General features: G+C 40.6%; 3 protein-coding genes across 4 annotated transcripts in view; 1 reads left to right on the plus strand and 2 right to left on the minus strand.

Annotated features, from left to right (window-relative positions):
• LOC119433904 (mitochondrial potassium channel ATP-binding subunit-like) overlaps positions 1 to 4,599 on the minus strand; it is a 31,860-nt gene extending 27,261 nt beyond the window's left edge. Inside the window, exons 1-3 of one of the 2 annotated variants that reach the window (XM_037701186.2) lie at positions 4,235 to 4,599; positions 3,195 to 3,507; positions 1,857 to 2,030 (exon numbers count right to left, since the gene is read on the minus strand). In XM_037701186.2, the coding sequence (XP_037557114.1) occupies positions 1,857 to 2,030; positions 3,195 to 3,507; positions 4,235 to 4,314 (567 nt within the window). In that variant the 5' untranslated portion in view covers positions 4,315 to 4,599. Of the gene's footprint in view, positions 1 to 1,856; positions 2,031 to 3,194; positions 3,508 to 4,234 lie in introns of those variants that run through there. The other variant, XM_037701187.2, reaches the window with a different exon arrangement.
• A 173-nt stretch (positions 4,600 to 4,772) lies between these two features.
• On the plus strand, positions 4,773 to 7,391 carry LOC119433907 (protein FAM32A-like). Its single transcript, XM_037701190.2, has 4 exons — positions 4,773 to 4,935; positions 5,252 to 5,396; positions 6,411 to 6,464; positions 6,964 to 7,391. Exons 1-4 carry the CDS (start codon positions 4,871 to 4,873, stop codon positions 7,030 to 7,032), a joined length of 333 nt encoding a protein of 110 aa, XP_037557118.1. The 5' UTR covers positions 4,773 to 4,870; the 3' UTR covers positions 7,033 to 7,391.
• An 822-nt stretch (positions 7,392 to 8,213) lies between these two features.
• Positions 8,214 to 15,640, minus strand: part of LOC119433903 (endoplasmic reticulum metallopeptidase 1) — a 46,435-nt gene continuing 39,008 nt past the window's right edge. The window contains exons 13-14 of the mRNA XM_037701185.2: positions 14,737 to 14,912; positions 8,214 to 13,886 (exon numbers count right to left, since the gene is read on the minus strand). Of these exons, the coding sequence (XP_037557113.1) occupies positions 13,716 to 13,886; positions 14,737 to 14,912 (347 nt within the window). The 3' untranslated portion in view covers positions 8,214 to 13,715. The remainder of the gene's footprint in view (positions 13,887 to 14,736; positions 14,913 to 15,640) is intronic.

Below are 15,640 nucleotides of genomic sequence, written 5' to 3' on the forward strand. Positions count from 1 at the left end.
TGAAAGGCAGTGAGAGAGCACAGATGCTTAAGCCAGGCTATTTAAATGACCTCGGAGAATTATAGGGAAAAAAAGCTTATATATGGGAAATAAGCTATAAGTAAGCTTATATAAGTTTATGGGAAATAAACATTAGAGAGAAATATCAAGTTAAGCTGTATTAGTAAACTGTACCTTCAGAATACTGTAAAGGTCAGTTGCAGCGTTAGCAGAGTTACGGTAAGTCACAAAATACGCAGGAACGAAAAATAAGTGATGACGCTCCTATTAAGTCCCTACACAAGCCTCCTTTGACATCATGGATGTTAGCAGTGTCTTCGCTTGTCTAGTTAATAGTTTATTGTGGAAGAAGATATACAGTGCATCATAATTGAACTCAAAGGACTGACTATAGTAAGTTCCAATAACTTTTTGTGCATTAAAACATCCCAATTATGAGAGAATACAGTGGAATCTCGTCGATACAATCTTCACGTGAACTGGAAAATAAAACGTATAATCCGAAAATCATATTATCTGAACATAATCAAATATAAGAATAAGTGGTATAGCAGAAAAAACGTATTATATCCAAAAAACATATTTTGCAGAATCGTATTAACAAGATTTCACTGTACCCTAAAATCCACGACATCTCACTGACAACCAGCACTGAGGTTTGGCATGAAGTTCAAAAATTATAAATTTAACCCTCCTTTTATCAGCTAGTAGCCAATATTCTCCCCCTGATGGAATGAAAATAGAGTTTTGGAAAAATACTTGGTCTACTGTAACTTAGTTTCTTTTTCATGTTTTTTTAAGGCTAAGTTTTATCGATCAGCTTCTATCTAAATGAATGAGAAAGGAGAAATAGTTTTTTTCAGCACCCACTAAACCAACTTTGACGAGGTTTATTATATTCAAAAGAGCAAGCTAAAATCTACTGTGAGTGTGTGTGTCCGTCCGTTTATTTATTTATTTATTACACCCTCATGGTACAGTTGTGCATTGCAAAGCGCAGCGGCAAAGGTAAGAGGTGGATACAGAGGCAAATAACACATACTTGATTATAGATACAAAAAATAATACAAATAAGCAAGAAACTTTCAATGAAAAAGTCAAGGGCGTTGTCAAAAAGAGTTGTCCCGGAAGTGTTAGATAAGTAGCTCAGTACAACACATGGTGACACACATGGCATTATGGTAAGAACGGTAAACACAAACATGTGAAGCGTAACAAAAATACATGGCATAACTTATAAAAAAAATTATCTACTTTGCTTGGCAAAGGAGAAAATTTTCAGTTTTGGGTGCTTGCTTATTGTATCTAGTGTTTGACTCAATGCAGTAGACAACCACGGAAAAGACTGCAGCCCCACAGGAAAGGACTACAGCAACAAGCTAAGTAGCACAGAAAAATAACACACGCACTTGCATAATTAGTATTGAGTAGCACAAGAAAATATACACACACAGAAAGAGAAACTACACTCTAAAAAAAAAAGGTCACACTCTTTGGACCATAGCTTGTCCCAAAATATTCATCCATCATCTGTCTTGCTGGCATTTTCTTTCTTAAAAACTCTGCTTGCTATTTTCCCGGGAGAAATGCTATGTAGCGCTGATAATGGGCATGCCGTTTGTGACCTTGATGCGCCAGGCAAATGGCGTTAACGAAAGGAGAAGCATGCAAGATAGATGAAGATTATTGTTTGGGGACAACATAAGCACCAAAGGGTGTACACTTTTCTTAGAGTGTAACACAAGTGCTTGTGTTCATCGCCACTTCCTGTGTACGCATCTTTTTTAGCACTATTTTCCCTCAACATTATATGAGACCACCTAGCCCAACAGTTAGCGCTCTTTAGGTATACTCACTTGCATGACGTAAATGAGAAAAAGTCGTGTTGCTGGTCCACGTATTTCCTCAAAAAAGTTGACAGCAGTTGCGCCATGGCTTGAGCTGCCAGATTTTATTCTGCTCAGGACGTCAACAACTGCACCCAGGAACACCGGGATTTGAATGTTGAGAGCAGCAACAATTAAGGCACTCTGCAGGGCACACAAAGAATGTAAACAGCACGTCACAAGCTTCGCAAATAGAAGCCCAATTCATATGCTGTGTTAAAGGCTTGCAATGGGAAACAACGACGTTTTAAATAGCTGTACTTAAATAATGTCACATGGTTACACCTTAACCCCCCCACAAAAAACAAAAAAAAAAAGAATCACTTGTTTTTTTCTACAAAGCTTTTTTTGGTTCAAATTTATACATTGGTAGAGAACCTATGTACCAACCCATATTGACACATAATCTATATAAAGAGAATATTTTGGTGTTAATTTCTATACATTTGCAAGTCAACTAAACCTGTAATTTTCAAGATGGTTATTCATTTCGATTTACCTAGTTAATATAACACTTTCAGACCACACATTGGAGTATGGACTGACTAGTTAAACTGGAAATGAGGCTTTGAAAATGTGAATAAAAAATCATTTCAAGGAAGAACAGGTTTCAAGTTCGAAGTCACTTAAGATTAAGGGCCAGCTCTTTCATTAAAAGAGAATAAACCTCAACATGAGTCAGCTGTACTGTTCATCATCTTAAAATGGCATGAAAACAAGCAGATCAAGGAGCGTAGAAAAATCTCATTTGGTCATGTCAGAAGGAGTGCATGTTATACATTATGTAAATAGTTTCCTTCATTATAGTCTACTGTCCCTCTCTGTCCATTCCTTCCACACACACCACCGCCCTCTACTTGAGGGACCAGCAGATGTAACTAGATAGTTACGGTGTGGTCAGCAGTAGCTTTCCTTTTTTTTTTTTCAGTAGTGAACAATGGCAAGCATGCTACTTTCTCTGGAACATGCAGCTAGCTCACGTTACTGAGTGGCTGAGCCCTTGCCACACTGTATGACGTTGTCTAGACTGAGTTTAGGAGGAACAAACAAATGACAAAGCATGGTGTCCCCCGTCCGCTTCTTTCCTCTTTTTTCATTTGTGCAGAACTCCCGTTGAAGAGTGAAATTAATGAACATTATTCAGTGGTCAGATGCGGGGTTCACATAATACTGCCGTCAAGCTACTGCAGGCTATACTGTTGCTGAAGTAACAATAATTAAGCGGCTACAAACAATAGATTCCATAAGGTACAAGTTACAATGATGACAAATGGCACAGAAGAAAATCAAATAGATGTACATACTTACTACAACAGCTATGAGAAGTGGTAGCCAGTCTGGCTTCAAGAAGCGAAAGAAAGAAGCCCAGTCGAAAGACGCTGTGCTGCCTTTCTTAGCATCAAGGAGCCTTGTGTTGTGCTTAGCGCACTGCACTCTCGTCTGCAGCAGGCATCGGCCCAAAGCAATGGACAGTGTCACAGTGCACCCTCCACCAAACACAAAAATATGTCGCAGGGGATGATAGCATCGAGATGACCTGGCTGCCGGCAGTGAAGTTGTGGAGGTCTTAGTGAGTCCTCCTAGTGAGCTGTTTATAGAGAGCTTGCGAAGGGAGGCCACACTGCAAAGAAAATTAAAGTAAATTAGTTCCATTATTAATATCATCTTTACTTTAAGCGAAAAGAATGTCTCCTACAAAAATGTATTTACTCATCCTTCCTTAATATATTAATTTCTTTTCTCATTACCGTCCCAATTACTCCTTCCCTGATAAAAATTTTCACCACTAATTCTAAGTTAATGTAGAAAGTTTACTGTAGAAGCGGTAGCAGCATTTTTTATTTTATTTTTTGTCATTTCCAGAGTGCGAATTCTCGCACACGGCGTCAGGGAAGTTACTGCCTTAATCAAGAGTGACTCAGCAGCCACTCGATCGTCTTGCTGCTGATCAGCACAACATCGCGGGTGCGATTCTAGGTGTAGCAAAAAAACACCTTCCAGTGCCGGCATCTTAAAGTTATAGACAAATGAGTAGCTTATGACCACAATTTTGATGGCAATGCGTTCGTGGAAATAGCTATTTTACCAGGAAACGTCGTCAACAGGACAAACGTAATCACAAGACTAGGTACGTGAAAGCGACATAGGCAATGTCTCAGATGCGTCTGTGGTGCAACATTCAAGACATTCACGGCAAGCAACTGTCCAAACTACCGTGATGTAACAGGACGGGCGAAAGTGGGACATATCGCACTTGGTTTTGGAACACTGCAGCGTATTGTCGTGTAGAGGGAAGAACTGTCTGCTCGTACGTATAAATGCACACAGTATGATTATGAAACGCTCACCTTTTCCTAGCAGAGAACGTGAGCAGAGACAAGTGATGCCTGCAGACCACACCGCTGAATCTCAAAGCAGCGTATAGCATTTTAACTTAAATCCAGAATATTAGCTACGAAATCGAAACAAGACGCATCTTTCGAAAAGCAGCGAGTTCTCCAACGACGGCGACCTTGATACCGTTAAGTTGAGACACGCTCAGGAAGCTTCTGATATGTCAAACAGATGCGCACATCATGTATAATATTCTAATCTTACGTGCCACAAAAATTATTGCTTCAGCAAAGTGCATAACTGTAGAATATCGTTTGCATGCAACCTTCTCAACACGGATGGCATGGTAGCAGCCGATGAGACGATCAGAACACCGTGAGCTGATTGAGCGATTAGTGCTACGCCATACTATTGTATTAAACAAAACAACAATAAAAATAATTTTAAGTTAATATTTACTTTTTAGGCATACTTTTTAAAATTTTTTAATATACAGTTTTTTATTTTAGATAATTGAGCAAAGTGGAAGGGCTCGCACTCAAGCAAGCCAAGCCAGTTGGCTAGTGGCTAGCTTCGTTTTCTCCGTTTTGCTCGCGCTTCTTCGGGTTGCTGTTTACCACTCCTACTTCTGTATTTGGTAATCCACAACGATGTCTGACTACGACTTGGTGACAAAAGCTCCACTAAAGCTCAAGAGTCCTTCTGGGATTAAAAAGTAAGCTGGCAGGTCATGTTTGTGCCGCGCAAACGGAGCTGCGACTAGGCGTCTAGTCCGTGTTTGATTTAGAGCGAGTTGTCCGAAACATGTCACAAATTGATGCTAACAGTGCGAATACTATTGGATGATATTGCTTTGGGCCATTTCACGAAATCTGTAATAGTGCACGAATCGTATAGAGGCTTTCGTACGAGTAAGCGATGTCTGGCGGTTTGCGTAGCCAGTATTGCTTTGCGCGCACAGCTGACTGAACATTAATGAATATGCATTACGCCGAAGTTCTCTCTTTAATGTTTGTTTTTGCCTCCTTCAGAAAAAAGAAAAAGGACAAGGATCTCAAGAAGGCTTTGGAGCACGTAAACGTGGCTTCATCAGAGGGGCAACAGAAGCAACCGGTTGTCAAAGAAATACACAGGACCAACGCAGAGAAGGCGTTCTTGAAGATGCAGGAGAAACGGGTAATGCCTTTTCTTTTTTTTTTTCTTTTTAATGCTGCAACACAAACGCTAATAGATTGTTAGACCATTCCACGCTCACAGCTATGCTTAATGACCTACTGCGGAAAGTCATGATAGGATTTCGATAGTGCTAAGAATGAAAGTGCATAGTCGATCTTGCACCAAGTGTTTGCGACGTGTGAGATGAAGACATTGTATGGCTCAAAAACTCATCACCACATTAGATGTGCAACCATTAAATTATTACAGTAAATGTAGCCGCGTGAGTGGAAGACGAAAGAGTGTCGGCGAAGAAGACCAGAAAGAGAACGTTTTTGCCCGTCTCGCCCTGAAGCCTGTTCAATAAAACCCGTTTTTCTCGCGTCGTAACAGTTACGAAGGAGTGACACTCCTTCGTCTTCCACTCATGCGGCTACATTTACTGTAACAATATGTTGCTGATATATGACATAGCAATCACTAGTGCTGCACTGTAAAACGTAATTGGCTGCACTACGATAATGCGCAATGCACTTCGACTATAAACCTCATTTTTTTATTTCATTTATCATAGTCTATTCAATAGCTGTACCTTGTAAAGTTTTTGTTTGTTTCGTTTTTTACAGTTTCAATCTTAGTACCCCACGTACTGTCAAAATAGGCTCCTACTAGCTTCTGGCCGAGGAGCCGGATGTTTTGTAAACAGAAGTTACATTGTAGTACCAACATGTTTCTGTGATTACGTTATTCAATGAAATAAACAATGTGGATACTGCCTGCTTCACTTGAGATTGGTTGGTCATGGTGTACTCCAACACTTCAGGCAATGATATTCTGCGACAGATTAATGATCTTTTATGAAACTTTTTTGCACGGGGCTAGCAAACTCAACAAGAGGAATAACTTGCTTTCATAAAAAGGCCAACTGTTATGCAATCTGCACAGCATACCATTTTTGACGAAGCTTCTTTCAGCAGCTTAGGCATTAAGGTGTGCAACATTGAGCTTATATAGTGGTCAATCTTATTTTTGCAGCAAATTGAAAGGATCATGGAAAAGGCATCAAAGACGCACAAGCAAAGGGTGGAGGCAAGTGGTGGCTCTTTTTTGAGCTTTTTAGTTTGGTCTAACCTACATACTCACTTGATAAGTGTTCTGAATGTGATATGAAGTTTGATAAGCTGATGCGCAGGTGAAATTTGTGGAGGATGCTCGCAAACTACAAGAAAATGTTGACAATGAGTAGCACATGTGGCCTTATGTTTTATCTCTATGTAGATACCAGTGCACTGACTCTGTTGTCTTGAAAGTCAGAACCAATGCTTGATAGTACTAGTCTTCACAGTAGTTACGCTTGTTTTGTTTGGTACAAGATAGCATTCTTTCAAGCCAGTTTACAGATAAGGACTTGAACCAGGTATAAAAAGAAATAGTGTATCTGTGCGCGTGTGCTCATGCATCATTGAGGACAATGTTTTCGCTGTTGATGCTGTTGTTGGTCTTCCAGGTGTCCTCTCTGCTGCATGCACTAACTGTGTGGTGCAATTTTTACAGATATGCATTAACGAAAAGTTTCCCCATATTACAGGAATTCAACCGGCACTTGGATTCACTGACAGAGCATTACGATATTCCCAAAGTGAGCTGGACAAAATAAGCATCATTCACACACTTCTCGACAGGAAATTTGCTTTCAAGGACATTCATCAAATTGTGCTTCGGTGAACTGCGCTCATCTCAAGACAACACCATGTGGCGACTAGAACATGCATTGTGTTCTGTCAGATTGTACAGGTTGATGTGTTATGGTTGTAGTACACATCTGTGTGTACATAATCGTGTCAGTCATTGTGGAACTGTATAACTGCTCAGCTGTATAGTATTGGTGAAGAAAAAAAGTGGACTCTCTTGATCACTAACAATGTGCTTTGTGCTGATGCATATATTACTGCATTTTCAGTGTAACAAGAAGTGGCCCTTTGCGACTTGAGAAATATAAATATTACTGTTGTGAAACTATCTAGTGTTGTGAATGCTCCTGTAGCCAAATTATTAAAATCTTAATACTTCAAATAACATAATACACGATCAGCTAAAGCAGGATGCACCTGTATGAGATAACTTGCGAAAGCAGCAGGGTCCATGCTGAGTGAGGCATTCTGTCATTTCGACTCTCTCTCTTGTACAACGCACTTCCATGTACGAGTTCATTCCATGTATCAGCAGGCCATTCCATTTACCCTGTACCATACAGTGTTTCATATTTGCATCACAGCAAAGAGAAAAAAACTTCGTGGATGTATGCCAACCTGAGAAAGACAGCGACGCTGCATAAGAGAGTTCTCATGCACTTCGTTGAAAGTATTGGGGGGGTCTTTTTGCTGGCTGTTCTTGGTGATGATTAATCACCGACCCCATGGTCATACAGCCACTTTGGTGCTATCACATGGGCTGCGTTGCTGGCTGGTGCTTGTGCTGGTAAAGACACTTACTTGCGCTTCTTGGTTTGGCAATGAAGGCATTGCTCAAGCGGGAGTATTGGGGCCACATGAGACGGCAAAAAAAGCGAGGTGCATTTGTGACTACGAATTCAGCACAGCTTGCACAACAGGTATCGTCAAGATTAAAACAAAACAGTAAATGTGAACACCTCTTGTGCATGACTACACAAATACGGTGCGACTTAGCTGCATGGTTAGTCACTTGAGGTTTGTTTATTTCATCCATGACGCAAACATACAAAATGTCAATGTAAATTAGCTTCACCTATATGCTCTTAAGCATCATGCCAAGTCAGTGTTGTGTTTCATGCATACTACAAGAAATTGAATTCATCTCCCAGAAAGAAAAATGCCTTTATTTCTCAACAGCCTTGTTGCTCTTGTAGTCACAATCTAAAACCACGGCAGACATTGCATGGCAATTTATGTTCAACCAGTTCAATGCAAACTGGCTACACTGGGTGCTACGCAGATGCACCATTATTTTTTACCTTTACATCTGCTGAGCCGTAGTGACCAAGCCACAGCTGAGCACTGATGCGGTTACTTCGACTTACACAAGCAGTAACTACTATGCATTAGTGCAGCAAGCTTAAGTAAGGCTAAGACACATGTTACAGGCTTCTAAAGAACTCAAAAGGGTGCTAAAGGCAAACATTAGGTCAACTAATGGCTATAGAGTACACTGTCCAATATCTCTTAGTGAGCATTCTGTGCCAAAAGAATACTTGGCTGAGAAGAAAATCACAATTGAAGACAGCAGCATGTCTCTCCCCGAATTCAATTTGCCTGCAAAGAGGCAATGTGCATCATTCATAGCACACTGCACCGCACTGAGAATCTCAGGAGGCCATGCTCTGCCACTATTGGCAAGTTACAGGGCAGCACAGAAACGGCGCCATGTGCCTCTGGATAATTCTACTAGTACAGTGCAAAGAGGTAGCATCAGCGAGTTCTTTAGCAGGATGACCAAGCTGCTTCCTTTCCCTCATATTCAAATTCAATGTAATCTGCCTTTGTGAGCAGTTGCTGACAACTCTTAAATTGTTGTCTGGGGGTGGACACACATCAGTGGGAGCTGGTTCCATATTTAACACAACAGTAGTGCCACTTTTCTCCCATGTTTATTTTCTCGGGTGTAAAAGCTCTGTCCTCAGCAATACTAGTGTATTTTGTTTAATAGTACAATCAATTTCATCATCACTAAGTTTGATAACCTCATCACATTGTCTAATCCTCTGCCACCCTCAAATGTGTTTCTCTTTCCTTGGCACCCAATGTTACTCTAATAGACAACTCGTTACCTATCCTATACATTAACTATGAACACTCAATGTTACTCTAATAGATGACCTGTTATATGTCCTATGCATTACATTAACTATCAGTTTAGCCTGACCTAATTTCTGCCTTTAGTGCCCCTTTAAGAACAGCACTGGGCTTCGACTTGAAATTTCTAAGCAAGCAAACTCTGCATCGTAACAGAGGCATATAGAAGGCACACGCCGTTGTACAATGCAATTGCAACTATGTCACAGGCACAGCATTACAAAACACTATCACAACTCCTTGAATATATCTCTTAGTAGATCACAGACTTCCTTTTTGTTTTTGTTGCATCCTAGACAACCTGTTAAACACTGAAGCATGACATTTGCAAGGTGGCTTGTGTCGAGCCTCTTCACAAAACCAATTTTGCTTTCCAGTGAAGTGTTTGATTAAAAAGTATGAATGTAGAGGTCAACGATACACAAGCAAATTATCATATTTTTGGCGGCATGTGGCTGCCCTATGAGAATATAAAGTGTTGAAATTTCATAGCTTCTTGAAGAAACAGCACACCAGATTTTAGTCATGTACGAGGCCAAACAGCTCAGACAACTTTGCTGCCAACACTACCTCATGACACTTTAGTGAGCCATTGACTAGGCAATCATTGCATGTATATCAAGTGAAAAAGAAATCTTAGGATGCTGGTAACACGGTCTCTCTGCCCTCAATGTGTCTTCAATACTTTCTTCACTGGTCAAGAAACTCCCGCAGAGTTCCACATAGGAGTGACAAAACCTAACTACTAGAGGAACCATATCAACAAACGGGTGATGAGTAGTGCTCTATGGCACAGGTCATGTGAAACGACTGCAGTAATGTCATGCTTAGTAAGTAGGTCACAACTGAGTTTCAAGTAAGATAATTATGCTTTATTATGTTATTGCACTGTACCATGTTTCATCATCATCATCATCAGCCTATATTTATGTCCACTGCAGGACGAAGGCCTCTCCCTGCGATCTCCAATTACCCCTGTCTTGCGCTAGCGTATTCCAACTTGCGCCTGCGAATTTCCTAACCACATCATCCCACCTGACTTTCTGCCGTCCTCGACTGCGCTTCCCTTCTCTTGGTATCCATTCTGTAACCCTAATGGTCCACCGGTTATCCATCCTACGCATTACATGGCCTGCCCAGCTCCATTTCTTCCGCTTAATGTCAACTAGAATATCGTCTACCCCCGTTTGTTCTCTGATCCACACCATGTTTGGCCACACTTAATTCGCAAACTTTAATGATCTGCCACTGAAATATATAAACAATCTGAACTTTCCCTCTGAGGATATGCTGTTAGAGTGTCCTGCAAAATACAGGTGGGGCCATGGTAGCAGCCATTATAAGTGCTAATTTATATATCCACACTGAGTACACCTAAAGTAGAATAATCTACTTTTGCAAGCCTTTCATGACGCATCCCCTTGTATTTCAAATGTAAAATTTTCCATGGAGGCTGCCCTATATCTGAACTCTCTGAAACTAGGCTCCTTATGCGGCCCAAAATTTCATTGCAGTTGGCCGTTAAGCTTCGTCACATGGCTCTGCTGCTCCATATAAAGCATTTCCTTATTTGTTAGGGAGAAGTTACCCGACCAGAAAAAGACAGCATTGAAAGACTGTGGCACTAGTGATGGATGCCAAACTCAAAACCTGAACTGTCATCAAGCCAGCTTTGTTATCCTGAAGGTTGCTTCGAAAAAAGAAAAAAAAAATATGTCCTACCTTCAAAACAAGCTTCGCATCTATATAACTATACTTTTGTGGCAAGGCCAAGGAGGGCATTTTAGCTAGTACCAGCAGCCTCTTGCAAATAAGACACCAAACCACTAAAACTTTGTTCTAAAGAAAGGATACGGTAGTGATGGCAGCGTAATGGCCTGTATCTCCCTGCTTCACGAATGCTTCAGTGCACGGCAGTTTAAGTGCACTCTGTGACAGTAGGTACCTGTCAGCACTTCATAAATACAGTAAACTGTAAATAAACATCTAAACAATGTTGGTCCACGAGAACAGCACATCCAACTTTGAGATGACGTCTTTTTTCTGAATGACACGTGATGAATGATGAACAATTTCTTTTTGAACAAGGAACCCACAACCCAACCGACCTCTATCCTCCCTCCCCCCCCTTTTTTTTGTGAATGACAATGTGACTAGGTTACAGATTATGCACAACTTCACATGCACTGTCACACAACCAAATTCTTTTACACACATGTGTAATGATATGTTGCATAGTCCAGGGCATAAAAAAAAAGACACTCAGTAAACAGTTTGGTTCACACGGCGCAATGGACTAGAATGCGGCTAATAACAAGCAAGCGTGATGACAACCCATATTGAAGGCACGAGCGAAATTGTATAACACCTAACACACATGAAGCGTGCATATTTAAGATGACAAGAAATTCTTCAACAAATTCTGAAAGCATCTTATCTCCAAACGCAATGTTTCAGGAATATAACAAATCTGCCAGTGCAACCCATAATCAACAAGCTCAACAATGATTTCTACAATGCTGTTATACCAACTGTGAACACACATTTGTGATATAGCATAAGGGAATATGTGAATGTGAATTCTACCCTGTGCACCTAACAGCTTGGTTTAATGCACTGCTCAAGCATAGACTAGCATAACCACCGGTATTGGTAAGAAACTGTTGGCTTTTGAGGTATATAACAGAAGTTATTACAAACGTAATTATACAAATTTAAGCTAAGAAAAAAAAAAAAGTGGAATGCACCATACAAGGCTGTTATATCTTCAGCCAAGCTGATACAGTCTTGGAATGCAATATTTACTCAAACAAACCTATCCCATCTTGATGGTGATTAAAATTCAAGAAAATTAGGGTTCAGCAAGTTCACCCTCAGATAACGCATTCTGCCCTGATTAAAAAAATTCAGGAACTCTTGTGAAACTCCACAGAGCTTGAAACAGTCTGCTTGTGTTGTAGATAAAGTGTCAACAACTTCAGCATAGAAAAACTAACATGTGTGGTGCTGTCTAAATGATTATGATAAATTTTAACATTGTACACGTAGCTTGCACAATGGCATGCTCACAAGCTTAATGTGTGAGCACACACGAAACCTGCATACTCTTTATGGGTGCCCTCAGAACGATATAACTACACTGCACACAACCAAAGGCCAAAAAGGGCTGTTTGTGTGAAGGAGAAAACCTGTTAATGTCATAGTCATGCTAATGGCAGTGCACATGCTAATTTGACGAATTCTCTCAACTTTATCAGCTATATATATGTACCTATCGGATGCTCTTCAGTCTTTTTAATCCTACAGCTACCTGAGTTGTGCATCAAATCTGTTTCAGAAATTACTTTCCTGCAATTGCACACTCAACAGCTGCCACACACACACATAAGTTCAGTCTTGGCGATCAGACTCGCAAACATTCCTAGAACATTGCACCTTAGTACACAACAGCTGTGCATAGTTTGGCATTGCTTGCACAGATAAATGCCCTAGACTTCCCCACAGCACTGCAACCTTGAGAACACATTCACAAACTCTGGCAACCTTTGTTCAAACTTAAGTATGTGCTTCTAAATGGCCGACCAAACAGTAAAAGGTGGTATTGCAAGAAGCAGTATGAATGTGATGTGGCAAGTTTTTTTTCAAAAGAAAAGCATTCAATGCCGAAGAACAAAAATAACCCTGCAGTTTAAACAGCAAGGAACATGCAACACTTTTCAGAATAATGTGAAATGGTCCCTCATGATAACAGCTCGGCCAAACAGAACAACGTAGAGAATACAAAGCTTTATGCGACACTCTGGCTAACAAGGGACATAACAAAAAAATTGTTGTCGACACACCGTCCTAAGAGGCCTCTCCTTGTAAACTTTAAGAACGAGTTACGAGTAGAGTTATTTGGCTACTGCATCAGCAACTTCAGACTTCGCTTGAAAAATACTTGTTGTTCGCACATTCGAAACATTCTGCAGTTAAGTATTTCATTTTAGTTCATCTTAAACTGCAAGATATTGTCGCTCAGGATGGTTCACCATTATGTGCAGTCACATATAAAGTGACTGTTATATGCGCTATGCTTCATTACTCTGCGCACTAGAAGTGTTTATATGTTTTGCAGCACAGTACACTGTCAACGGAAAACTAGAGTGCCGGCGACAAGCTGATGCCCTATAATCTTTATCTATGCACATTTTTTCCCACTGTGGCAGGTAGTGTTTGCCAAGCAGAGGCCTACTTAGAACAAACAACAAAGGTACATATGCCAGCCCTCTTGACAAGACAACATCCAGTAGCAAAATGTCTACAGGTTCATACCAGCTTGATAATCTAACTCACGGTACAGCCATTGCACGTTCCACACGAGAAGTGCTCGATGTCCAAATCTTGTGGACGGCCAACGCACAGAGTTCCTCTTAGTGGTCGTGTGTTTTGGAATCTTCAAGGCAACAAAAAACACCGTACCAAGCTCCACCCCCCACCCTACTTGGCCACTGAGTGGAATGCAGTGGCTTCAGAAGACATAGAAGTCCGAGCTTGATGTCCAGGCAGTGGCGTGAATCCATTCTGGCAACTCGTTGAGGAACTTTACGAAGGCTGGCTGCCTGTGCTCCGACTTCTGAAGGCGGTATGTGTGGAAAGCGATGTCCACGACGGACTTGTCTGCTGGGTAGCCATGGGGTAGCTGCCATCACAGGAGCAGAGAGAAATGACACAATGCAATATAACTGGATGGGATGGGGCAGTCTAACATTGTTATAATGAAGTGGCACCTCACACAAAAATGCCTTCATTATATCCGATGTTCGTTATAAACATATATTTGTTATGTGTTAATATGTAGGCGAGAAACATTTTGAATTTCCTTCATTAAATCCAATAGTTCATTATATCCATGTTTGTTACACTGAAATACGGCTGCATACGAATTTTGTGATGCAACTATTGTAATCGTCGTCGCCAGGCTATTCAATAGAAATCTACAGTTTGATGGCAACCACTCTAGCTCAGGGCAGAACTCTTCAATCGTACCAATCGTGAAACACCCCACAAGCCCTATTTTCCAGAATCTGGACACAGTGACTGTAGAAAAGTGCAACTGTCTGCTGACTCTTGTGTCAGTTATTAAAAACAAGTTTAACTATAAAATATCGCTTTTCTGTCTATACGTTTAAATTGGCAGTTTGACACGCAAGGGACATGAAAAGAAGCAACAAGTGCTGACTATCAACTGAAATTTAATGACGAGAAAAATTTATATATCGGACAAGCTCACAAGGCAACTGCAACAAAGAAGGCACTTAAATACATGCACACAGCAATCTACTTCTAAATTGTTCAGTGAAGCATAATGCCTTGCAACTGAATTTGTCAATAACACATGCTTCGGCACTTGTTATTCACAAATTCATTTTCATTTGTAAGTTTGGAGCTATGAGGAACACATTAGCTATGGCAAAATTATTGCTAACAAAAAGCATACCGCATACTAGAACCCCAAACTTTCTATATTAAGACTTCTTTAAAATATTTACCTGCAGCTCGAGCCAAACGTTCCAAGGTCCCATGTCAACTCCTTGAGAAAGGTAGACAAACTTGGTGTCCCTGTTCTTCCATTCGATACCTTTGTGCGGTATGTCAGAGGTGAAGGACCAGCGGGTGATACTTATGCCTTCCCAGGGAGAGATGATCAGACCCATGTGGCTGGGACCTGCACCGCAGTGCCCGAAAGGCAACAGATATTCAAGTGGATAAAAAGAGATCTACACCCATATTCTGGAATGTTCCTTCACTTGAAACTAACTAAGCAAAGTACTAGAAGGCAGCACCTTCCCTTGATTGAAGTGGTCACTTCTATTCAATAATGCCCCAAGTGATTCCCAAGTGAAAATTTTGTGACTAAGAATTCTTGAAGGCGTTACAGTCGAATGCAGCTAAAATGAAGTTGCATCTGACACGAAAATACCTTTGTTACATCCAATATCAGTTATAAGCGTATATTTGTTACATGATAATACCAGCGATAAACATTTCAAGTTCCATTCATTATATCCAATAATTCGTTATATACGTGGTCGCTATGTTGAGGTTTGACTATATATACATATGCACTTCAGTGAAGGTGTGCTCCTTGAGCAACTTCATATCTTGGGAAATGCTGAGGAGCATCATTGAAGCTGAGTGTCTTCTTCAGCCGAGGGGAAGCGCTGTGCTACAGTCAGCAGAGTTGAGAAATAACTTTGCGTTGAGGTCCATTTGTGAATATTGATGTTAGCCAAACCTGGGCACAAAAGCTTTCTTTGCATTTTCTTTTGTAGCATATTATGAATGCACAATACCGGTTTGTGAATATCCAAAATTTCGTATATGAATCGAACCATCCTTGCTATTAGATTCGTATTCCATTCGAGAAACCCCACCTGTTTGAAGTTGTCGAGT

Source organism: Dermacentor silvarum, chromosome 11 (genome assembly GCF_013339745.2).
Source record: "Dermacentor silvarum isolate Dsil-2018 chromosome 11, BIME_Dsil_1.4, whole genome shotgun sequence".
NCBI classification, from domain to species: Eukaryota; Metazoa; Arthropoda; class Arachnida; order Ixodida; family Ixodidae; genus Dermacentor; species Dermacentor silvarum.